Below are 26,832 nucleotides of genomic sequence, written 5' to 3' on the forward strand. Positions count from 1 at the left end.
GTATGCCATAATATAAAGTTCTTACATTATTTATTGTCCGCTGATACCAATCAGTAGACCAAAATAAACCGTAAACCAGACACAGTCGATCCCAAAACCGCTGCAGCCTTCAAGGCTCCTTCCTCAGATTGCTTTGGTTTTTGTTAACATTGATTAGCACAAACAATCTGTCAATATAATCACTATAATCAGTGAGATTACATTTCTCTCAACAGTGCACAGTTTAATCACAGCGGAGAAGAGGAGGCATGGAGGTTGCATTGTTTTATCAAAGCAGGATGGGAGGAAGGGAAGAGAGAAAAGCCTCCACAGATTTAATTTTTTCAGCCTTCACTTCTGGAAGGTAATGATAGTGCCAAGAGTTTAATATAGATTCTGGATTAAATCATCTGCATGTGATCACTTAATATTTTTGTATGTAGGCTAGGGGTCAAAAGGTTGGTTGTAAAAAGAGAAAGAGGTCATGCACATGTGTGACTGTGCGAAAAAGGATTTATGCTCTGATCAGCTCTGATAATGAACACTGGTGCTTTAGTGCACGACTGGAGTGATCAAATAAACAGTCTGCATTGATGGTAGTTTCATTATATCATCAAGATAAAAAATTATTGCCCATACAAAAACCAGGATTCGGCTGATCTGCCTTACAGTGTTTGCTCTTCCAGTAACCTCATCCCCACAGAACAAAAAGCATCTCCCTTCACCCTGTTTGTGTTAGATAATGAGTGGCTTTGGCAGGACGCTGTGCTGCACTGAGACAATATTTGTTTTTTCCTCCTGATTGACCCAACGGATTGCTTGCTGATATCTAATATCAATGTTCTCATTTCATTTCTTTTTGTAGGGAACTAGATAATTAGTACAATTGTCAGACTACAGGATGAAACTTCCCCAGGTCCTACTTCTTGGTCATGCCAGTCACTATTCAATCTTTTGGACTTTTGTTTGACAGCAGCTCCCAACTTTCTAACTGCAGTGCATTAGCAAAATTGCTTTCTTGTCCTCTTTTGCTGCTTAACTGGAAGGAAGGAGTCCTTCTACCTGTAGTCAGTGGGTCCAGCAGGTTCTGCTTTAGAGGAGGACATGTGGGGAAAACCCAGTCATCATTGACCAGCCATGTCAAAGTCTTAAATCTGACATGAATTACTTTTGTATTTCCCAGACTGTTGAAAGTTGCACAAGCTGCTAAAGGGAAACACATGTAATTCAGATTATGGCTCCGACTGTATAGGAGATTTAACTGACATTTAGTCTCTTCAATTAATTAAAATTATTTATGTAAGTTTGATTTTGTTGCTCGGTAGTATGCATTTGTGCTTTCGTTTATTTGTTCTACTGTACAGTCTTATTTAGTCCACTGAAAGACGGTTGCGATGCAGTCACTGGGCCCTTTTGTGAATGTTTTAATGTTGGTGAAATTCTCACATTGATGATCCAGCCTATAACACAATCCATCATATATTTTAGCAAGCTAACACACAGAGCTGACTTCCAAACGTACATTTCAAACTCCTCTTTGACCTCAGCGTCACGTGTCCAGCATGATCTTACTGTTGCTCACCTCAGGTGAGCCTCTGGTGTGGTTGTTCAATGCTTCTGGCCCCAGAGTGTAGTGAAACAGTTTCCTGTCATGCTGACACTGAGAGAGCATTGTGGTGCAAACAGTAAGAACTGTGCACAACTGTATACACCAGCAGGCGGACAGACCTATTTGAAAGCATGGATGGGGATTCAGCTTGGCAGCCAAAGGACAAAAACACTCCATGTCTTCCCCCTCTCCTGCAGTGAGTGGCGCTCTGTGGGCGTGATTGAGGAAGAAAAGCGATGACGCCTCCTCTCACCATTCGCCCTCCTTATTGGTTGGACACGTAGATGTCACTTTTGGGGCTCTCCCCATTATAAATTATGAACATGAACTGCAATTATACTTTGAAAATCGTCTATTATCTGCCAGGAAAAACGTTGTGCGCAGAGTCTAATACGATCCACGCAAAAACTTTCAAGCTCGTGAAATCTTAAAAAGATGCAAATGGCCCACTCCCACCTGCAGGTGCTTCATCTGGCATAGACCGCCCAAGTTCCTGGGTCAAATGTAGAGATTAGAATTAGAAGCGTCCCGTTTCTAAGTTGCTTTAGCTCAGTCGTTCCCCTGCAGCCTATTTCTGTTGTCCATTGAAAGGAAATCGCTGGGCCACCCCTCACCCCACCCCACCCTCCCACCCTACCCCCGACGTGCGTCTGTGCTGTGGAGCTCCCCCTTGCTGCGTGCATCGTGATCTAGTGGATGCAGAGACTTGCAGAGAACGCAGGGTCACCTTCTGTCACTGCAAGGGGAAATACTGAATAAACTGCAGCTTAGTCTGTTAGGTGGTAGCGCACCTCGGCAGCAGGCAGCATCTCTGGTAAGTCAGCCTGTGTGTCTGCTCCGTGTTGATGCCACATTGCTGCACAGGGAAGAGAAGCTGAGCATCCTTTTTAGCAAAGGGCGACGCAGGGATAAAGGAATCTTGCATCGTTTCCCATCGTGTGGATCATGTCTCATCCCCACTCTGCCGCGAGACCGACCAAGTAGTACAGATTCATTAGCAGCGCTACAGCTTGAGCAATTGTGAATTATGTATGCGTCATTTTTATATGGTGTACCGTTGTTTGCATAGGAGCATCTTGCATCATTTTGGATTACAATTTCAACCTTTGCTCTTCAGCGAAACTATGTTTTTGAGAGGTTCTGTGTGGTCTTGTACTTACTTTGAAATGGGTGTTGTTGGGCTTTTGTTTTTTTTTCCTTTCGTTTTTGTTATTATTATTATTATTTTTTTTTACTATGCAGGTGTTTCTGTTACCCTTCAAATTTCAAAGATGAGCAAATTTGACCTCAGTGTCCAAATTGTCTCAGCGGTGCAATCTGCATATCTTGCTTAAACATTCTCGACAGAATTAGCTCAGAAATTGCCAGAAAACACTATGGTGATGGTGGTGGTAGTCAAGGCTGGGGCTGGATTGCCATTTTACGTCCCTTTCCGTGCGCCAAATGAGTAAACAAGATTAGAAGTGTTAAGTGCGTCGATCAGACATATCTTTATCGTCACCACTTTAAATAAATGATGGGTTTTATCGATGAAAATACACACGGAAGGAGTCAGGAATGTTGTTTTGTTTTTTGTTTTTTGTTTTTCTTGAGGATTTCTCGGTGAAATGGACGCGCATGTGAACGAGAGCACTCCGCTCTGACGTTATGTAATTGGTTGTCAGAGCGCAGCGAGGAGCCATCGCTAGCGTCATTGTTTTTTTCCCCCCTCTCTCTCTCTCTTTGACAAACCAACGGCACCACAGAGGAGGAGCATCCTCTTTTCTACATGGGATTAGGTGCATGTGGTCTTTTTAATCATTCATCAAATCTGTCCTCGAGCTGAAATGCATCCAGGCTCACAGCTGACTAATGCATCCCATAGCCACCACGGCGGGCAGGAGATGCTGTCTTTATGCTTTTATTGTTGTGTTTCCGGTGCTGGTTAATGGTAGCGTCACTTCTTTTAAACCAGATTATGTCCTCTGCCAGAAACATCCAGCTGTGCCCAGGAGCTACTATCAGACAGAGGATGCGTGGCTGTTTTAAAGGGCTGTTACGTGTTTGTTTGTTTCCCCCCGTCAGAGCCAGCAGCTTCTCACCCTGCAGATGACAGTAGTGACGTAGCAGATGACAGACAGGTCATCTGGCTGGCGTCCGCCCCTGCTCGTTTTGGAGCTGTCCGCGGTGCTGAATCCACTGTTCTGCTGGAGTGCATGTCTGTCAGCAGTCAAGGTGCCCCCAAGAGAGCCTGACACGAGGCTGCAGGGAAGAGATGATGATACTGTCCGGGGGTGTGTGGGTGTGTGTGTGTGTAGGGGGGGGGGGGGTTAATCCAATTGTGTTGCGGAAAGGAGAAGTTAAAGAGTGCTTGCAATTTATTATTATTATTTATTATTTACTCCTTACTCTTCATGGTAGAGACAAGTTAAAAGTGCATCACTGGAAGCTCCTCGCGGCAGATTATTTGATCAAAGTTCATATTCTTTCCAGGTTGTGCTGATTAAATTGGCTTTATGGCTTGTGAAACGAAGCGCCATGTGGGGGTGACCGCAAACCATAAAAAAATTGTATAAAAAGTGACTTTTGTGTGTTTATTTGAATTTTAATTGAATTTCTGTGACGAGATAAAAATATTCACAATTTCATGTGAGTCAAAAGTCAAGAAAACAAATGATTCATGTCATAAGTCTTATAAAAATTAACATAGTGCTGTTTTTCATTCATATCCCCCTAATCCATCTTGTGACCCTTCAGATTCATCAGCAGGCTGGGAGCCACTGATCTGTAGTGGCCTGGTTAGGCTTAAATTTGTCCTAGTTGTTAATACAACTGGGTTTTGGTCCTCAGCACCCTTTTTTTTTTTGGTACTGACTGAAACATGTACTGAGAACCGGCATTTAATGTCACAGCAAATTTATAATCCTGTCGACTGATTCGATTTGTCGATTTGGTTTCAAAATGCCAGTTCAAGACAATTTCAGGTGGGCAATGGGCAAATGGATGAATCTGCCACATGTGAGGCGTAAGAAGTCACAAGAGGGGAGAAAAAAATCCTTTTGGCATCATTACTGAAACTTAATCACTTTACCATTTGTCTGCATCTGAATCTGTGCTTGTCTGTGTCCTTGAGAGGCCATTAATAAGCAGGCTACTCTTCCTCCTCCTCCCTTTGAGGCCGTGTGTTTCTATTTCTAAAGCCTCTAACTTCCTGCAGTGCTCACGGTGTGTCTACCCTAACGTCAGCTTTGCGTTCCCGTGCTTGACTTGTTTATGATTAGGTAGTGTCTTCTTGCTCAGGAATTAGCATTTGCACTCATGCAGCCACTGGCCTGATCTGTGGTTGTCTTAAACCATGAACAGAAAACAGTTGTGACAGTGTGATCTACCACAGGGACCACACTGGTTGTATATTGCAAGCTTAAATCGGGAAGTGAAAATAATGGTTTCAGGTAGTTTTGTCAAATGGTTTTAGGTAGCTTTTAAACAGACTTCTCTCAGATGTGGTTTCTTTTTGGTCATGGCCACATTAACCCATAAAGGATTAACAGCAGCGTGGGATTTGTGGAAAACACTACAGTTTAAGCATTTGGTTGTTTGTTTGTTTCTGTTTGATGTGAGTTGTCTGAAATGGGTGCAGGGATTTTGACAACGGTTGCTTTGTGCTGATCACATTGCAGGCCAGTTAAAACAAATTTTCCTTAACACATAGCAGTAGTTTTGGTTCAGATGAGAGCTCCCTCCCACACATACTTGTTTCATTACAGTGCATCAGCATAGTGTGAGGACTAATAGAGAAGCTGGTGCAGAGTGCTGATATGTGCAAGTCTAATTTAAGGTGCAAACAACCATCTAAGTAGTTCCAAAAAAATAAATTAGCTAGATGTGATTCTCGTCACGTCTCACGTGGAGAAACGTGGTGTGGACTGATGTTGGTGATCTTTGTCATTGTTGTGTTACATTGACAGTGTCTGGGGATGGTCCTGAGACATCATGTGTGAGGAAGAGAGGACAATGTGCCAAACAGCTGGGCCTTTTTTTTTTTAATAATAGATATATGTCTCCTCTGTAATGCGCCTGTGGATGAGAGGGTTAAAGGCTGCTGCTGAGGAGATAACGCCGTCTGACAAGGTGTGATAAATAAAATAAAATAAAAAAAAAAAGGCAGCGTAAGAACAGAGAGTCTGAAGGGCAGCTGGAGTGTTTCATTTTTCTCAGTGCAGAGGAGAACACACACACACAGGAAGACTCTATCCTGGGTGAAAGACTGATGACACTGGAGATTATCAAAAAGCGTTTCGCACCACAAAAAGAATCTCACAGAAAGAGAGTTGTAGAGTTGGATTTGAATCCGGTTTTACACTAAATGCCACTGAAGATAAACTGAAGCAAGATCTGATTTATTTTATAAAATATTCATGGAATAATAAATCCACTAAATGTGATATCTGATAGCTGCTTTTAGCATTAATAAAGACTATCTTTGATAAGATAAATACCAGTCGACATTGTTTCACCAGCCTTCTTCTCATACAAGTACATTTCTTTTAGTAGCCCAGCAGAGGTTCACGTTAGCCGGTGCCTTTCGGTCACCGCATTGTTTGTCCTCCCTGAATCATCACCACGTAGGCCCATCCTGAGACAGAGCTCTGATTTAGGACGTGTCATGATCTTTTCGGTGCAATTCAAAATGGAGTCCTGTACCAGAGTTTGGTTAAACATGCAAACACATGATTAAACAACCTGGTTACAGCTGAGCGCACCTGTGACGCGGCTGTTTCAGGCCATTGGTTTGAACACTAGAGGGTGTGTTCCTCATGGGTATGTTCAGACATACAACGGGCAGATGGAGAGAGGAGGATATAATGTTGTCATCTTGACTGGATAGTAAAGGAGTTCATTGCCATATCTGTGTTTTACTTGGACTGAAACTCTTGATCATAAACTAGAGGAACAAACAGCTGTTTCACCAATTAATTCAGACTATAAAATGTCAGAGCCCAGGCTGATGTTGTCAAATGTGTTATTTTTGTTATTTATTTTGACCAACAGTTTAAAACACACAGATATTTAATTTGTTATTAAGCACAATAAAGACAACAAGCCAATGTGCACATTTAAGAAGCTGGAACTCAATTTAATTTTTGGCACTTTTTTTTCAACAAGCAATTAATTTTTTTTGTAATCGAGATCATCAATGATTGTTCCAAACTGCAGCCGTCTGTGAAATGATTCAAAGTCCATGCTGGGTTTTGTTCACTGGGAGACTGCTGATGTCTGTTTCCCTCAGAATTATGAGCAGTCAGATGAAAAACAGCAGTGGCACAAAGTGACCGTGACTCAGCATTTTGAAGTGGAATTTGTGCCAGAATGTGTCGGAGGGGGCCGTCGCTGTCAGGCGTCCCACGGCGCCCACTTCTCAGGTTGATTCATTTGATGGGTGGGCTGCTTCATCGCGGTTTTGACTGAAAATTCAATCCATCCATCCACTATGTAAAGTGCTTATGCTGCTCATGAGGTGCAGGGCGAGAGGTGAGGCAGGCAGGGAGAAACGCTCAGTCATACTGCATAAACGACTGAAAACAAACTGAATGAATGCAGAAAGTGTATAAGTCGCATCAGATCTTGTTTTTGTCCGTGTGCTTCAGAGGTATGAGGTGATAATTGTATTCTCAGACCAGTTATCGTCTTTAAACCTGAGTATGTGTACATTAGGTGATTGATGCTTAGTCTTTTGAAGTTTGTTGTCTGTACTTCTGGTGATATTCAGTCGCTGTAGTTGATACTGGAGAACATTAGTAGTCCTGTCTGATATACAGGTAGTAGCTATAGTACATTGTTGCTTAAGGTTTTGTAGTGTGGGTGAGCAGTAAGTGTTGAGATTTGTGTTAGCAACAGTGGAAAGGTTACACTTATTAAAAATGAATGCTGAATGCACACATTATTAGTTGATTGTCTCGTAATATGTTGTCTGCTGCCACCAAAGTCGTTGTCCTTTCGCTCCATTTAGACCATGCAGTTCATAATTACCCTACTTACCTTAACGTTGGCTGGTTTGTAATTCCGTCAGCATTAATTATCTATAATCGCTTGTGTATCAGTGTAAAACTGTAAAGAAACCCGGGGGGCTGAGGTTGTTAAATCTTCTGCTTCCCACAGTGTCACAGTTTACTAATCTCCCCTCGACTGAGCCAGTTCGAAATGAATTCAGCTAATCTCTTAATGTTTCTTGTTTTCGCCTGTGTAAAGATAATTGATGTTTTGACACTGTGTTTCAGAACACACTGGGCTGAGTCCCATTTATATATTCCTGTTAAGAGCAATTTAGCAACCTTAAACTTACCTTTATTCGATTCTCAATGCGCTGACCCTGCGATGTCTCATATTTTTCTTTGCACAGGTGATCTCCTGCAGGGGACCAACAGCTCTCTCTGAGGTTTATGGAAACCTGACCTCCCATTGGTGGAGAAGGTGAGTTTGCGTTTAATCCAGTGTGGTGCTCTAATGCAAAAGGAGCTTAATGACATAAGGACCTTTTTAATGCTAAACACACCACTTGAGGTAATTAATAGCTCTTTGTCAATGCTGTTAATATTTTATGAAGGTATTCCAGTCTGTCAGTGGACTAAGTGGGTCATTTTTGTTTCTTTTTTGAGACTTTTTAATTGAATTGTTCTCCTGTAGGGTTGCATTTCATTTCTCTCTCTCGTATCCACTGATCTGTAGTGTTTTTGCGCAGCAATAACACTTCGACTCTCTCAGTAGTTCACTGTTTTTTGTCTGTCTTTATTATCCCCGAATGTACTTTTATTACCTCAGTGAGAATAGCTGTTGATGTGTCCCGGGGAAGAGTGATAACTCAGGGGTTATTGTTGATTCCCACGTTTGATCTCTTCGTGGGCCTGATGACAGAGCCTCCCTGCAGCAGACAGGTTAAGCAGCTGTTTGGTGATCACAGACTGTTGTTTGTACGTGCAAGAAGGCTCATCAGATCATAACGGTCCTGTTCACTAAGGCTTCCCCAGGGATCCTGTGCAGTTTGGACTGAGAGAGAAAGCTTGGTCAGAAGAACAGAACCAGAGTGTTTATACTCTGGGTAAACAAAATGTGCTCTAAGGTTTAGCAGCAGTTCCCCCAAGACCCCACAAAGAAATACAGCAGCAAAGAAAATAATATCAACAGCAGTAATATTATACCTGGTAGTCTTTTCTGAGACATTATTGTCTGCTCTGTGGACTACACCTTCCTCCACAAATACATCACTGATATCATGTTGCATCTTTGATTTTTTAGAAATGGCTCAACAGATCAGGTGATTTCATAGTTTTTGCTTCTTTCTACTTTCATATTATAACATTTAACCAAGGAGAAAATAATATCTATTATAAACATGGCATGGTTTAATAAACACAATTGATACCACCTATTAATTGATCAAAAGATCACTTGATTGTGTTTGTAGGTGATTTACTGCAGTCTTGATTTAGAACAAATCGTTACCCAGTCACAATTATTTGTAGTGAAAATCGTGAATCGGGAGGTTTTTGAGGTGATAAAACACTCCATCTGCAATAAAACAATTACAGAAAAACAGCTCCGTTGAGGAAAAGGAAGCAGAATTTATGTGTTACAACCTTGAGTTGCAGCATAGCCAGTAATAATGTCTAAAGAGCAAGTAATCAAATAAAACCATTTCCAGCCACACTTCACTGCACACTTTGCTATTAAAATGTGGAAGGTAGGAGAATGATATTCTGATTTCTTGAAGTCAGATTTAGAGTTCATCACTGCTCCCTCCCTGTGCCAGTTAGGGAATCCGTCCAATCTTAGTGGCTCATTTATATGAAACATTTGCAGCAGACTTATTTATTTTCCTTCCTTCTTTATATAACAACCAGCACCAGTTCGGCTCATGATTAGACATATTCATCACTTACCCTCCAAGGCAAACTGGCAATCTCTGTTGTCAAAACTGCCTCAGATAAACACTACAGGGATGTGCCAGTTCTCAGTGTGATATGGATACAAGTAAGATACACTGATTTGTTTGAAATACTGCGGTTTTACTTGGTCAAGTCTTTAGTTTTGCCTTCCAGGTGCTGAGTTATGTCTTCAAGCAGTTAATTTGCTTGCATGCTGTGAGTTGACTCTCACCACAAACGAGCCAGTTGTGAGTCCAAGCCCTTAGTTTTTGCAGCTCAGGTCTGATTTGAGTCCCCAGTTCTGCCACTGAACTCAGCGGAGTCAGTCATTTGCTTCCCCCATATGGCCTCTGGGTGTTAGAACTTTGTATAAACAGAGATGTAAGGTGATGGTAGACTGGATATTCAGCTGACCTTTCTCTAAGGGCTGGAGTTGCTTACTGTATTCTCCTGTTTGATTGTCAGACACACCATTTTGCTTTTTAGATAGCTTCTCTCTGTGTTGGTGGTCGTGGGGTTTCCAGTTCACGGCTCTGTGGATGGCAGTGTTCAGTGTTTGGTCCACCTCCTCCTCCATTCCCTCCATGTACAAACAAAGGAAAGGTTTTTATCATCAGGAACATGAAGTTTCCAAATGATGTCATTATGAAAACAGCGTTTCATTTAGCAGTTGCATGTGTAACTTTTACTTAAGTGGACCACATGATCTTTTTGGAGCTGTTTTTGAAAGAGCAAATTAGATTTAAGCTCCTCTTTCTAACTTTTAAAAATGTATTTTTCTTCCATTTTTAAAATGAAAACATTAGTTGGTTTTGTTTGATACCTTTTTCAGCTGAAATAATCTGTAGTACTCTTTCCTTTTCAATAAGTCCTCCTCCCACTCTGTGCATAGCTCATGAATTCACACACACACACACACACACACATGCGGGCAGCGCGTTCGAAGGCAGCCCATCAGTATTCAGAGCAGCATCAGGCAGCTACACAGTAAGAAGGCAGAAAACTGGTGTGTTTTTGAAGAGCAACCGTACTCAGATGGACTTGCCTTTCTCATTCACCCCCTCCCTTCCTCTGCTGCTTCTGCCTGCCTGGACACCAGGAAAAACTGGACTGGAACCAAAGCCTCCATCCTCTCTGCTCCATCTCACAGCCACTGCTGCATGTCTGCAGTTCATTCCTTCATCACCTCCCATCACAATATGTCTGTTTCCCCCCTCCTCTCTTCTTTTTCTGCCTCTCTGGTCCCCCCCCCCCACACTCCCCCGTCTTCAGCACACTGTCACCAGGAGGCTTGTGAGAGGCTTGATAGTTACATAACCACTGCAGCAGCACTCAGGGCGCTGTGTTAAATCACAACTCAGTCGCAAAATGTGTGTGTTTTGTGTGCATGCTTGTTTACGTGTGTGTGTGTGTACGCATATCCCTGTAGTTGTGGGGACAAAAATCTGTACACGGACACACTGCGAGGACTCGCCTTACTTATGGGGACAAAATGCAAGTCTCCACAATGTACATCATTAAAGACTTGCTTTAATGTTATTTTGAGGTTAGGGTTAGATTATGGTAAGGGTTAGGATTAGGCAAGTCATGTTTGTGTTATGGTTAGGTCATGGTTAAGCCTCCAGGAAATGAGTGTAAGTATATGTAATGTCCCCAAAAGTGATGGAAACGTGTGTGTGTGTGTGTATGTCTATAGGTGGTGATTATTGTAACATGTGTGTTTCCACTTAACAGCCAAATTTGGCGATGGATCCAGGCTAAATCCATTCATTCAACAGTCTTTTCCTGTCTCTCTGTCTGTCTGTCTGTCTGACTGCCTGTCTGTCCCTATGTTTCCTTTCAGCTGTCTGAGATCTCTCACTGTTCATCTGTTCTCGATCAAAGAGTATCACCTGGCATGGATGGTTCAATAGATTATTTATTGTGTACGTACATAAGTACGAGAGCAGTCATCTTTTAGATAGACAGTTTAATTCCAACAATCTTGTTTAAGCGTTATCTCTGAGAAATCATATATTTCTTTTTCAGTTAGTTTGGTGTGTTGTATACATCTAAACAGCACAGCTTTGTGAAGCTGTTCTTAGGCACAGTGATGCTTTTAGCTAAATGCTAACGTCAGTGTTCACTGTCTTTGTTTAGTGTGTTAGCATAGCATGTTTACATTTGGTAGCTATTTGATCCTAAATCAAAGTATTAAACAAACTGATACCTTATGCCACCACCATCTTCACTATTCTGTAGCGATTTATTTTTCAATATAGCTTTTTAATATAATGATAAATACTGCAGTGCTCTCTTTCACCACGACTTGAACCCTTGACACACTCTTGCCAGCCGATGGGACGTGAGAGAGTTTCTTTGAACTGGAATGCTCTAAACAAGCCTGAATAAAGGCTGTGTAACATTAGACTGATGCTGAGTGCCCAGTTTGTAGTTAACAGTTGTAAACAAGGTCAGAGAGACAGTGAGCCGTGTCTTTATGACTATAGCTCACTGACTGGTCCTGCTCAGGGATTCTTTAAAGTCCTTGCAGATCTCTTTCAGCCTCTTGCTGCTAGTTAAAGTAGGTCTGACCATTATTAATATAAACTCACATTGTATTTCGGATGTGCAGTATTGAACTTTACAGGAGCTTAATAACTACCAAGAGAAAATCTTCTTATATACGAAGATATTTGAAATTACAATAAAGTTGGACTCAGTAGGAGTCAGGGCAGTGGACAGGTGTGCAGAGGAAGGAAAACTAGACCAAAGGGACATAGTTAAAAGCTGAGACTTTTAGCTTAAACTTGATATTTTAGTTTTAAGCTATGCTAGCTGTGTCACTCGGTTGGTCAGTCGGTCAACACTGGTCCAGAGTGAGATATCATTGCAACTATCTTTTGAACTTTGCTTGAGCACCTCCTGCAGGTAGACGTCTTTCTTTTTCACTGAAATGTCTCAGTGAACATTAGAGGTACACTACAAAAGTATCTGAACACCTGACCATCACACCAGGAGGGACTTTAGTGACATTGCATAGTAAGTGCATGGACATTGGTGGGGAGTTGGTCACCCTTTGTGCCTGTGGACCTTCCACTCTTCTGTGAAGGCTTTTAAGCAGGATTTTGGAGTATTTCTGCAGGAGTTTTTGTCCATTCATGCAGTGGAGTGTTTGTGGGGTTGGACACTGATGTTAGACAGGGAGGCCTGGCTCACGGTCTGCGTTCCGGTTTGTTGAGGCCAGGGCTCTGAGCGGTCCAATCATGTTCTTCCACACCAGACTTATCTGGCCATGTCTTTGTCGATCTTGCCTGGTGCCTTGGGGCACAGTCGTGCTGAGGTGGAAAGGGGCCTGCCATTGGCTGTTGCCACAAAGTTGGAAGCATAGCATCATCCAAAATATCTTGGTATACTGAAGCATTAAGATTTCCCTTCACTGGTAGTAAGGGACTGAGCCCAACCCCTGAAAACCAGCATCATAAAGAGGTGTGTCTGGATACTTTTTTCCATATAGTAGATTTCCATTACATTTTGTCACATAAAGACTTTTGCACAGCTCATTTAGCGCCATCATCATTCAGATTTTGATTTTGCCCTGTGCTTTGGTTTATAATATATAAAAAGTGTAAAACTGAAGACATTCCCATCAGCCAACTTTGCGTTTGTCGTAATTAGCAAATATTAATAATACAGCTTAACTGAGAAGCTGTTAACATGGTGTCATTGTGGGTATGTTATCTTGCTGACATTTAGCTCAGAACACCATGGCTCAGCCTCACTGAGCTGCTAGCGTTGCTGTAGGCTTTTTTTAGTGATTGTTCCAGAACAAAGTGTGCAGGTTGGCTATTTTATTTTCATATTTTGAACTGAACAAGGCTCATTCATGCCCACACAGTGCTTTTAGGCCAGATGTTTCTTTAATTTATTATTATTAAAGTATTATTAAGTAACAGCCAATTATTTTGTACTGGGACCTGTTAGATGCTCGGTTTTCCTGACGGGAGACAAAATTCATCCCCGCCCTTCCTTGTAAGAGGTATCTTTTTTTATTGTCTTTTCAGAGTTTCATTTATCGATTCATTGCAATTCCCGTGACTGAAAACGTGAAACAACCGTGACGGGTTTTCATTAAGTTCAGTTTTCCAAAATATTTCACATATAGTCCTTGTTTATGTTCATTTGGCATCACTACAACATTGTTTCATGGTCACAGGCCATTTCCTCACCTCACTGTTGTCATTGGTTAGTCCTTGTATCAAACCAGATATTGGAGATAGAAGCAGAGTACAAACTGTTTTACGGGCTGTCAGATGACAGGCCACATGGTGTGTCAGCATCCACCCTGCTCAGTCCCTTCCAGCTCCATGTGACCTGTAGCTGACCACAACCTCTGACCTCCCTGAGGGGTGGGGGAACAGAAAGACAACATTCCCCTACAGAAATCAATGTATATTAATGATACTGTTGTCTGTCTTCTTACTTACATCCCAGTGCTGACGAACTGATGTGTGATCTGTTGGTCTGGCAGCAACAGCACACCTGGCTGACTCACGCAGTCACACCAAATAGATATTGATCAAAAATGAGCAGCAGCAGGAATACCCCAGCACAACAAACAAACACAAACACACACACACATACACACGGTGATGCAGAAACTTGATTTTTGTGCTGCAAGCCAGAGCACCTCTGGAGACGTTCGTGATTAGATAGCTGAGTCATCCTGCGCTTGTTTGCTCGCTGGAAACCATGACCCACACAGCTAGCCTGCAGTCTCCACAATGTCTGTCTCTTGTAGACACATTACGAATCTGCCCGAACTGTGTGTGTGATCAGTAGCTGCTCTGTTGTTATGAAGACAGATTTATTTGCAGCTTGTCTGATAAGTCTTATGATTGAAAGTGACTTCTTGCTGCAGGTTATAATCCCAGTGGGATCACTCTTGTGGTGGTGAAATGTCTTGTGCTGAAGTTCATTTTTGAAGTGCTTGTACTTTACTAGCGTTTTCATTTTATGTATCATACTTTATACTTCAACTCCGGTGCTATTCAGAGGAAAATGTTTCACTTATTTTACTCCTGGACATTTATTTGACAGTTAGTTAAAAAAATATGATCTCATAAAAATATATATGAAAATACCATACCATATATAAAACCATTTATTTGTATCTGTGTGTGTATTTTGAGTATCTTCAGATTGTGGTATTGGTACTTTTACTTGTGTAAAGTACTTCTTCCACCGCTGTATGTATGAAAGTGAGTTTGATCATTCAGATTTGCTGACATTAATAGTCCCAGTGAGTTGATCTCCTGTTTTCTCATCCAGCACCGCCAGCTGCTCAAACATTTCACTTTTTCAGCAAAATATCTCAACATCCTTAGAGGATTAATGTTAATTACTTTAATGGCAGTTGCACTATAGAACCACCAGCAGGCTGACATTTTGTTTTGTAGGGGACTGTCTCGACAACTGTCGGATGAATTTGGATTTGGTGTAGACAGTTTTGCCCCCCTCAGGATGAAATATCATAACTGGTGATTAATTAATTTGTTATCTTGCAACATCGCACGATCAAACTTTTAATTTGACCAGTACTTTGATACTCTTCCCGTCAGGCTGTATACTGTGTTCAAATATTTAACATGCTAAAATAAATTATGTTAGCGTTTATCTCAAAGCACCACTGTGCCTCAGTACCGCCTCACTAAGCTGCTATCATCGCTGTTTACTCGTCTTGTTTACACTGAGCATATTTCCTTATGATGGAAAACCACTTGGGTAGCACGTTTATCTTCCTTGGTCGTATCAGACTCGGTGTTTTTCACTTGCTTTGCACATCACAATGGTATTTAACGAATAAAAAAACTACATATTCGGCTGTTTCAGGGGATTTCCTCTTGATGTGCAGGATAGGAGTTAACTGAGGGAGAAGAAAGAGAAGATGAGGGCTGCTTGTTCCTAAATTCTGCTGCAGACTCCCCTGTCTGGCTCAACATGTCAGTTCAGATTTGACTCTCCTACTCCACCCTCCAGTGAGGGGGGGCCTAACTGCACTGCATGCTCAACTGACAAACACAGCACAACCCCACCCTCACCCTCCATCCTGACTGATATTCCTTCGCTTCCTGTCTCTCCACTCATCTCCACTGCTCTGCCTCTTTTCATCTGATTACTGCAACTTTTTTGAACGTGTCCCTCCTCCTCAGGTCTCTGGGCTCACAATGCACTCACACTTCCCCTGTCGTGTGTGCCAGTGCTTGTCCATACTCGAGGACGTCCCACCTGTAGACTGTGGGATGGACAGCTGATACCGTGCCGCCGATGCAGCCTTCTCGCTCCCATCTAAATCATCGATCACATGGTCGGCTTAATGACGGCCTCGGCTCTTATGGCGTGTGTGAAGTCTGCACAAGGCAGCTCTGTCTCCTGGCAACATCCAACAGCCTGCTTATTCCGTGCTGCACCGTGAGATGAATCACGTCTCTGTCCTGATGTGTTCAGCTGCCGTTCTGGCCTTGTGGCTCCTCGTATTCCGCTGGGGAACACGGCCGGGCTGTCTGACCACCTCCACGCTTTGTTCTGAGCTCTCCCAGCCTTCATCTCTCCTCCCTCACCTTGCTACTGTCACATCCATCTCACTCTTCATCTCGCCACTCCCTCCTCTCGTCCTCCTTGCAGCTCGTTCTGGCTGTCACTCTCTCTTCGCTCATATCTCAATGAAAGACCTCCCTTTGTCTCCCTGTTTGTGTGTCCTTTCACTCCCTCAGTGCAAGAGAAGGACACCCTGCACTTACCAAAACAGAAAGCTGAAGGTTTTTAGCAGAGTTAGTTCTCAAAATTTTCATTAGTTTGGAGCCAAGCTGTAGTCGATTTACTTCAAATAATCCCTAAATCATGTTTTGGTCAGCAGTTTTGTCTTTGGATTGCTGTTGTCCAATCAGTCAGGACACAGTGAGCTTAGAAGTGTACTGGAGTAAAGTTAGTTCATCTCTCTGAAATCTTCTTACTGTAACAGGCTTAAAAGTTTGTTGTGGTTCCCATTCAGTGCTTTAAAAGGCTTGTCAGCACTGGATCGCCTGACAGAATCAGGAACATTTGTCTCACCTGATCAGAGGTTCTCTTTAAAGCGTTCATGTTCATCAAGCACCTTAGCGCTGAATGTGCCAGCATTGCATTTGTGATGAAATATTTAACATCTCACCTTTTCTGTCACAAACTCTAATGCATGTGGCCTTGTGCAGAAAGAGACTAAACTATTCTCTCAATGTCCGTCACTCCACCCTCCACTTTTTGTCCCCCCGTCTCACCCGTCCTATCTGCTTATTTACTGTTCTTCCTAGCTAGCACCCTCCCCCCTCTAAAGCCATTCAAGTGGCACACTGCGGGATTATCCCTCAGCCTCTGAGACACGCTGGTTTGGTCAGACTTATCGTCCTCTCTGGGTTCACTTTGGCTACAGAGGTCAAAGCTGCAAAAATAACGTTTGCGACACAACCTTAACCATTCAACCTACAAACTGTAAAGGACATATTTGGACTAAAAAAAAAAAATCATACACCCACAAGGACTGGCGTTTGTTTTCAGATTTCGGGATTGTTTTTCTTTTTCAATAATGGAGACAACAATGGTAAGTGAATGTGCAGAGAAGAACGTTGAGTTATTTTCAAACATGCAGAAGTTTGAATTGTGGTATTTTGTCAGCTTGAGACAATAATACGCCTCTGCAACCACGACAGACTCCTAAAAGACTTTTAAAATTACAAAAGGGATTGCTTCGACAGCAGCAAGTGTTCTGGTCAGTGAGTGTTGTTGACAGTTTCAGACCCATCCAAATGGATGAATGTGTCTTCAGCTGTTGTTTACTTATGAATGCAATGTTGAGTGTGTTTCTTTGCATTATATACTGGCTTATTTTGTTATTCTGCCCCATTTGTATCTTATATATGTTAGGCTAAACCCTGAAACAGCATTCAGTCTTTACTATGACTTCCTCACAGGGGAATGGGAGGTGTGTTCACAGTCATTCAGGTGCACTGACCTCAATAACTGTAGCGTAAGCTTATATTTCCACACTGTCCTAAGAAATAACAAACTGTGCCAATATGGATTTCGGTGCCAGTTCCTTTTTTAAATATTTGAAATTTTAAAAGCTTTTCCAGCTCGTGTTCATTGTCTTTTCACCTTCATTAACATGTCCATGCTACAGAGTTGTCTGACTACAGGCTAGTCAGCCATTAATCCAAATGCTTTCTAAACATCATCAAGTGTTTTGTTGGTTTAAGTGTGAGCTTTGGTTAAACTAAGATTCTGGACATGTTGGTTTAGTTATGAGCTGGGATTCTGGCACCGAGCTGGAGCTTAACTGGCTTTGATGTCACTAGGTGTTATAGTCACAGGCACAGAAGCTGATTGGAGGACTGGGCTGATGGACGGGTCGCTGGTCCAGTGGTGTCTCTTTGTTGCTGAGATTAAGACACGCTACATTAGGGCTGCTTAGCTGCAGGGGCCTTCTTGCATCACGTAGTCAAGTGTTTCTCAGGGGTGTAACTCACTGGTTTCATCCCGATACAACATTATATCAACTCTTTGGACAATAATACAATGTTTGGCGAGTCTGCCATGGTCAATTGAATTAAATTCAGGGCCCACGGTTGAATTTCATCCTGCATGCGTGTTTGTAAGCCTAACCATACTGAAACAAAGCAGCTAATAGTGAGAGCCACAATTAAGCAGACAGCAGAGTAAGATGTCCATCCGGGTTCAATGTATTTCCTGGTCTCCTGACAGTGTATTTTTCTTCTCCAAAACTCAAGATATTTCCACGCGTCTGACTGATTTATTCCAGAGAGAGTGGTAAATATCGTCATTGTCTTTTTCTTGCCACTGAATCGATGGATCAAGCAAACTGATGGATTGTGACAGTGCTAGTTTTCATGTCATTTAGTCCTCTCAGAGGACTAAATCAGACTAGTGCCACTAAGTGGAAGCACTGTTGTCATTAAAGCAGCAAATATGCTTTCTGGAATTTTTCAAGGCATGCAGAAAATGCACAGGTTCCTATAAGAAGTGAAACAAATATACGTCAGTTTACCTTGCAAGTGGATCTTATTATGAGCATGTTAGTGGGTCCCTTTGGTTAAACATGTACATATATGGTTAAGTACAAAACCAGAAGAATATAATCCTCAATTATACTTTCAACATTGAATTTTCCATTTGATATTTTTTATCTATCTGACCAATATGAAACTACAGCCAGTTGTCATTTTTACAGTTCATTTTTTGTATGGATTAAACAAATGAAACATCTTAATTAGTGAGCTTCAGAAGCACTGGTTTGCAGATATTTTTACCATTAAATAGAGCCAAGCTGGTCCAAGTCTTTGCGCTAAGCTAACCGTCTGCTGCCTGCAGCTTCTTATTTACCATACAGACAAGAGAGTGGTATCTATCTCCTGATATAGTTCTCAGCATGCAGGCGGATAACTGGGGTTTAAGGGGGTTACTGACAGTATGTCCCAACTGGTGTGGAGTCTGGGGAAGGTGCAGCTGAGAGTACAAAAAGGCTCAAACTGATTTTGTCTTAAATCAAGCACATTCAAGAAGGACTTTGGAATCCAACAGGAGCTATGTCTAATAAGATTCAAAAGATGAAGCTGTGATAGATACCTTTTATTAATCCCAGCTTGGGAAACTTCACAGTTGCAGCAGCCATTGACATTCACTCCACAAATATGCTACAGAAATATATAGAAATATTTACAAATAATGAAAGGGAAATATATAGCATATCTACAGAAAAATAAAGAATAATAAAAGAGATAAATAAAAGAACTACCACTAAATGATGTGATGATGGTCATTGTTTAGGGATGTTTTTTTAGTGGAAACATGTTACTTCGAAGCATAGTTGAACTTCCGTACATTGCCCACACTGTACTTACAGATCATATTATCTCATCTAGATGAGAATGTCAGCTTTTGGATTAGCAAAACCACCAGTATTCCTTTACGTGCAGTGATTTCCCCCTCCCCCTATAAATAGAAACATGTTCCATTTGTAGCAAACCCTGGAGGTTTAATAGGAAGATATACGCTCAGAAAACATGGTTTTATTCTTCTACTCTCTCAACCTTGAAGCCATCTTTTCAGAAAAGAAAAAGCTGAATTACCAGAAAAATACTTTGCTTCTGATCCCAGTGCAAGTGAAAAACTCAAGTTGTCCCTGATTCTGATGCTGACGGTCAAAATGCTAAATCATGGAATCATAGTTCTTTGGTATTTTGTGTTGGCACTCTTGTAATAGGCAGTAGTGTTTGAAAGCTCAGACTCTGAAGGGCCCCACAGGCTGTTGTGATGGCTGGTGATGGGGCAGCACAGAAAAAGGCCTTTGATAAAATACAGCTTGTCTAAATCAGTCAGTGTTTTACAGAAACGCTGTCTGAGAAGGAATGGATTGCTTGTTCTGAACCAGTAACACGGGTTACAGATGTCCACTAGGGCCCCTATGAAGACGGGACATGTGGCAGGAGTTGCTACTGAAAATGCTATCCCTTCATCAGGTGACCTTCGCGTTTCAGGACTCTTATTTTTCTCACACTGACAATTGTGTTGTTAGGTTCTGTATACGCAAAAGTGGGGTCAGACCAGTTCGAATTGAGCCTCATGCAGAAAGTCATTTTTCATGACTCACTCCAGGAATGAGGGATGTTGCAGGAAGTAGTTTTCACCTGACTGTGGAAGGAAGTTGAAGGATGAAGCGTGAACGTTATGGTAATTTTTTTTTAACAAAATCTTCCTTGTGATGCAGCAGATTGTGGAGTGCAGACTCAGCTTATAAACTGAAATAGCCAGGAGTCACGCTTCATCTGCTATCACAATTAACACTTAATGTGGACTGTGCATGCATATTAAGAATCGATCATTTATTACACTGTGCTCTCAATAACATTTTGCTCTGTCGTTTTAATTAAAAGCCATAATAAAGCTGCATTTTGAACTGTTGGGCCATGTGCAGAATTAGATAAGAACCACAATCTGCTGCATTTCATTGTTAAGAACAAGAAAGCATGTCAGTGCAGGGACATCAGAAACAGAGCTTTGTTGTTATTAGGCACATACAACATCCTGTATTGTCAAATTGGTTGTAGCAGTGCAATGAGGAGCTCTCTGTCAAGAGAAAACCATTACTCATGTGGACAAAATGGATTAGGCTTCAAACAGAGTTCAATACCAATACAGCATCTCAGGGTCTCTTCTGTTTTAACCATGGTGGTAAGATATCGACCAGATGTCAAACAAATAAATATAAATCACCTTAAATTGTTGAGGAAATCCAGCAGGAAGTGTGTCCTGAAGGCTTCACAAAGTAATAGGAGATTAAAGCTCGTCATTAAGGGACATTTGTAAGGTTTAAAATAGGTGTGTGGATCTTGTTTCAAGTTTTCAGTTTGTTTCATTCGATTTTAGGTTAAGGTTTTTTTTCCCCTCAGATTTCCATCAGAAAACCAGTTTATTTTGTAATTTAGACGAAACTTTTTTATTCCCATTTTAACATTTCTTTGTTATTACCGAGAAAGGATTAAATAGACAGTGATACAGTTTACAGAAACAGACAAGGAGAAAGGACGACGTGCAAAACTTGCTATGTACGCATGTGAAAACAGAAAACAAAATCAAATATTTATAACAGTAATAAAGTAACAGCAATGAAAATAATGGTGATATACACATTTACACAAAAGATGCATTTGTGGCTGTTGTGCACAGTGTAGTATTTGCACTGTGTGTGTGTGTATATATATACATGTGTGTGTGTGTTGAGTCTCAGAATGAGTACTTGCACTGTGGAAGGATTCGGGGTCAGAGCTGTGTGATGGCCGTGGTGCTCCACTCTCTCTGGTGTCTTTTTCTAGGACACGCTAATATAAGATGCCCCTTCTCCTTCCTCAGGGCACGATGCTGTATGCATGGCAAAGGAGACTATTTTTATCTCATTATTATAAACGTCTCAACTAGAAACCCTCACTCTGAAAGGTTCCCTTCAGTTGCCAGGGAAAATTGCTTCGTTGCTTTTTACACAGAGGCTATAGTGTTGCCAAGTTCTGCCTTTAACATCTGCTCGCATGCTGCAATGCACTGCTTTGTGTCTGTATCTGTGTCATGTAATGTACCTGTCTCACACTCCTGTTGTTCTCTTTGTCTCTTACAGTGCATGAGGAACCCAGCTCTGCTGCAGAGGACAGGTTTAGTCATTAGAGTGCTTTGCCACATCCAGCAAAATGTCAGGCTCCTACGATGAAAGTGCAGGTGCTGACGACACCATGGACAGCTTCTGGGAGGTCAGACAAACCATCATGTCTGTTCTGAAGGAAAAAACATTTGTCCCCAAGCCCTTACCACCCCTTTTCCTTGTATTGTTCTGACTTCTGAGGCCCATCCGAAACCATGAAAATGAGATTAGGGCCCCTGAGGTTTTACAGGAGAATTAGAATAGCAATGCTGTTTGATACCCATCAAGGTTCAATGCAGAGGGTCCTGACATTGTTATCAGCATTTCTGGCATGAAGAAAATGCAGAAAATACACTTAAGTATGACTTGACCCTTAAAATTAATAGACAAATCTTCCTTATTTGTGCACTTTATGCTACTCTGGGCTGACTAGCTGTTGGCTGTTTCTCATTTAACAGATGTCAATAGCAGGAAGGTCAATGAGCATATATCCAAAAATGTGGAATTATTGCTTTAAGTGAACTTCACTTAATTAAAGTTCTTAAAGTTGACCTGATTAATGATTCTTTCACCTCATTAAGCAGAAATGATATTTCAGTATATATATTATATAAATATATAAATATTTTATGCAAATATTTTATAATTCACAGTGCTAAAAAAATATCATCAAATTTAGTTAAAGTACACAAATTCTGAGTGTATTTGTTCTTTTTCTGGGGCTTAATACACACATACATGCATGACAAATTCAGCTTAAAAAAAGGAAGAAAGTGTGCTTAACATAAAAGGATTGTCTTATTTTGGCTTATTTTGTCAACATGCACATGTATGTATTTATAAGTAACTAAATGGGTCTTCATAGTCTTAATCTCTGCTCTTGTATCTTGATTCATGAAGCCCATACCTGCCAGGAAACAAAACATGAAAGTTTGGAATGATGAAAAATAACCTGCAAAGTCAAATAAATTTGACTTTTCTGCATTGCATTTTTCCGCCTTTTTCCATTGCCTGACAAGAGGACGGGCAATGAAAAACTGAGAAGAACATACATATGTTCACTTAGCAAAATGACAATAACGTAAGGAACAATTTCATATAGAGCCTCCATTACTATGTCCTATGCAGATACAAACTAAATGGAAGAAATGGATGAATTATAAATAATAACAAATACTGTCTTGCTTTACTAAAGACGTGGGTAACAGATGTGAACCTGCCCCTTCAACACCACCATTAAAACTACATTTTCTTTTGTGTCATCACAAGACACGTCACAACAAACACAAACATCATACAAGGTCTATCCATCCTTACTTGTGCTGAGAGGCAATGTGTGCATTTGTGCTTGTGTGCATGCGTGTGTGTGTGTGTGGATGCACACTAAATTAGCGTTAATGAATTCCCTCAGTACAGAGTCCCCTTTGTATCAGGGCCCTTAGCCACAAAGACACAAAGAGCCCCAGTCATCAGCCACTCTGAGGCAGCCTTTCACCACACGCACCTGCCTGTAGCATCAGTGCACCAGCATTGCAGCATCACAGCTGCCATAATCTCTACAATGTTGAATTACGCCGCAAATACAGGAGCTCAAATGTGTTTTCATATGTAGACCCAGTCCACCTGCGTGTTGTTGTTGGTGTGACTGTCACACAGGCCAAAACTCATACAGGCTCACACCTGTCTTCCTGCGTCCCTGCAGCTCTCTCCTCTCAAACAGTAACCACACATGCATGCTCCTGTCAGGACCAATCACAGTGAAGCTCTGCAACCAGGCAACACAGCTGATAGGCTCTCCATGAGTTGTGTCTTTGTGTTGATGACTGCATGTATTTGCACACGCAGTCTGAGGTTTCTATGTATTTCTGTCTCTACCTCGTCATCTATCCCTGAGAATCTGTCTGTTGGCATTACACCATTCAAGAGGATTAAAGCATCACACACACACTCACACACACACACACACACACACACAAACAGAAGCCTATGTCATTGCATAACTACACATGCACAGGCACGAGCAACCCCCCTCCCCCATCACTACCCTTCCTTCATCATGCACCATGAGCTCACGCCCCCTGCAGGCACTGGATAGGCGGAGACAAGCAGCCTGGTGCTGCTTTTTAAGGCGGTCTCACTTAAGGTGGTGAGATCTAAAAGAGAAGGCAGCATATTCATTTGGACAGAAAATAACTTTGAATAGCAGTGTGTTTGACTGAGCCGGATAGCAAAAACATGTAACTCTTCTCACTATGAATGGTGCAGCATATCACGTATCACAATAAACTGAACATAATGTATTTTTCAGGATATGCTTAAAGATATGTTTCAAAATATGTCAAAACTGGCCAGCCAATATGTTCGTACATGTAGATGTCCAAAATAGTGCTGGACAGCATGCATCACAGGAGGCCAAAATGTCTGTCCTCATAAAATGTAAGATGTGCACAACAAATGCAAGTAAAGGTAATGCCTTTGTGTTCCCTATGCAGTAAAGGTGGTCCTTTGTAAATATCCATCTCCCCACTTTGGATTTCTACACAGCAGCACATTTTGAGGAAAAATGTTCAAATGTCCAAATATTCTAGCTGATGTCTAAAAATGATTAAATGACACAAATACCGCTTCTATGATCTCTGAAGAAACTAATAAATGATATCATGCTACTTACAGCCACCATCCTTCTAGCTTGTTTTCTGACCCCAGAATCTAATCACTAACCACAATTAGCATTTAGATAAACCATCCATCCATGCATTTTCTATATTTCTTCATCCATGCAGGGTTGGGGGGAGGGGTGGGGGGGTGGCGGGCTGGAGCCTGTCCCAGCTGAAAGCAGGGCGAGAGGTGGGGTAAACCCTGGACTGCTCGCCAGTCAACCGCAGGGCGACAGATAAAACATGACCAGTGAAAGATAAACTGAAATGTATAAATGGTGACAGAACCTTTAAAGCGAAACCTCACTGAAGCAGTCTAATATTTACATAAACTTCAACTTTCAAAACAAACACACACACAAAGAAAATGGTGAAGAGATACTGTTCATTGTGTAAAAATCATCTAGGACACAATTGCCTGTTAGCTTTCTACTCTACTGCTACTCTAATCCTTGAATTTTCTCCCATTTTATCATATGCATCTTGAATTTGATGCATTTTTTGACAAGCATTTTGTAGTTATGTTTCGTGTTCCTTAAGGCTATTTGTCGCTCTCTTCTCAGGTGGGGAACTACAAACGTGCTGTCAAGAGATTCGATGACGGCCATCGGCTCTGCAATGACCTTATGGGCTGCTTGCAGGAACGTGCCAAGATAGAAAAAGCCTACGGTGATCAGCTAACTGCATGGTCCAAGAGATGGAGGCAGCTCATTGAGAAAGGTCAGCATTTGGGACAACAAAATGAATAGCTCAACAAATTCATTTACTTTACACCGTCTTTCAATTTGCCAGAGCTCAATTTACACAGTTTGCCCTCTGGTAACAATTTTCTACAAGTTATCACTTTCATTTTTTTTTCTTTTAATCTCCAGGCCCACAGTACGGCTCTGTGGAGAGAGCCTGGTTGGCTCTGATGACCGAGGCAGAGAAGGTGAGCGAGCTTCACCAAGAGGTGAAGAACGGCCTGTTGAACGATGACGTAGAGAAAGTGAAGAACTGGCAGAAGGAAGCCTATCACAAGCAAATGATCGGAGGCTTCAAAGAGGCCAAGGAGGCAGAAGAGGGCTTCAAGAAGGCTCAGAAACCGTGGGCGAAAAAGCTCAAGGAGGTGAGAGGCAATTTATATGAATCATCATCTTTGTTCTCGGTGAAAACAGAACTATTTGTATTCACTTCGCGACTGTAAGATACAAAGGAGCTCCTTCCTGCTTCCCTCTGGCTCACAGCCCCTTCTTGTGATGCTGCGTTTTTTTGTGATATCAAAATTGTAACGTCTCCAGATTCATCTGTCATTCTCCACTGTTTGAAACTTGCAGTTCACACAATAACACCAGTCTGTTGAAGCAGCTTTTAAACCAGGGCTGGGCAATTAATGCCGACAGACGCAGATACGTGCATCCACACGTAAATAATAAAAACACCAGGCTTTTCAAAATAAAAGCAGCACAGTTGTATTGCATGCACAGCATAAATGCGCAGGTCTGTTTTAAACCCTTTTTTTTTTTATTAATCGAGATGGAATTGACCTGAACTAAAGAGCCAGATTTTTCCCTCAAGAGCTGGTAGAGACCATAAACAGAGCCAAAAAGAAAGCTCTGAGCAGAGCTGTACAGAGCCGCAGCAGTGAGGTAGGCTGCACTAATGATTTCTGATGTGTTGCTGGCATATTTCACAGCTTTAAGTACAATTCATTTTCATGTGATATTTCAAAGAAACACTCAGCAGAGTCAGTCTGTAATTAACCGTCAGTAGACCAAATCGTGATTTCCAGCTAAGGGAGACACTTTGTAGATACTGACTTCGCTGCCTGGAATTGTTGTATAGCTCTGTGTTCATGGTTGAATCTTCTTTTATTCATTCCATTTGAAGTCTGTTTTTCGCTTTGGGGTGACTGGTTCTGTTAAGTCCAGGTGTGACTGGGTTTTTGGACTTGTGCACTGATATTTAAAAAGATCTGCGCAAGTAGTAACCTGATTGTATGTTTGTCATAAGAATATTCATGTAGTTATACATTATATGCTGATCGTATCACTTTATCCTGTCTGGACAAGGTCATTCCTACTTTTGGATGACTAAATGTGTCTCCCTTGTGTTCCTTTGGTCGGATCAAATCATGTGTTTGAGATGCTGACAATGCCTGTGTTTGGACATACAGATGGAGGCAGCCAAGAAGTCGTACCACATGGCCTGCAAGGAAGAGAAGTTGGCTGCAACCCGAGAGGCCAACGGCAAGACTGAGGCTTCTGTCACGCCAGACCAGCAGAAGAAACTCCACGAGAAGGTGGACAAATGCAAACAGGATGTGCAAAAGGTGAGAAAAGGCTAGGAACACAAGCAAAGCACTTAAAATCCTGTAGTCTGTTTAGTTGGAACAAAGATGACAAAACCGAGGCAAAGCAAGTTTCGAAAGCTTCTGTTAGCTGGTTGCCGTTCAAGAGATGTTTCAGGCATATCTGACAAAGAGCAGCA

General features: G+C 41.7%; 1 protein-coding gene across 1 annotated transcript in view; it reads left to right on the forward strand.

Annotated features, from left to right (window-relative positions):
- Positions 1-2,248: 2,248 nt before the first annotated feature.
- LOC124063708 (protein kinase C and casein kinase substrate in neurons protein 1-like) overlaps positions 2,249-26,832 on the forward strand; it is a 31,670-nt gene continuing 7,086 nt past the window's right edge. The window contains exons 1-6 of the mRNA XM_046397633.1: positions 2,249-2,402; positions 7,968-8,038; positions 21,686-21,815; positions 24,927-25,083; positions 25,236-25,471; positions 26,519-26,674. Coding sequence (XP_046253589.1) covers positions 21,756-21,815; positions 24,927-25,083; positions 25,236-25,471; positions 26,519-26,674 — 609 coding nt within the window. The 5' untranslated portion in view covers positions 2,249-2,402; positions 7,968-8,038; positions 21,686-21,755. The remainder of the gene's footprint in view (positions 2,403-7,967; positions 8,039-21,685; positions 21,816-24,926; positions 25,084-25,235; positions 25,472-26,518; positions 26,675-26,832) is intronic.

The sequence above is a fragment of the Scatophagus argus genome, chromosome 8, assembly GCF_020382885.2.
Source record: "Scatophagus argus isolate fScaArg1 chromosome 8, fScaArg1.pri, whole genome shotgun sequence".
Classification (NCBI taxonomy): domain Eukaryota; kingdom Metazoa; phylum Chordata; class Actinopteri; family Scatophagidae; genus Scatophagus; species Scatophagus argus.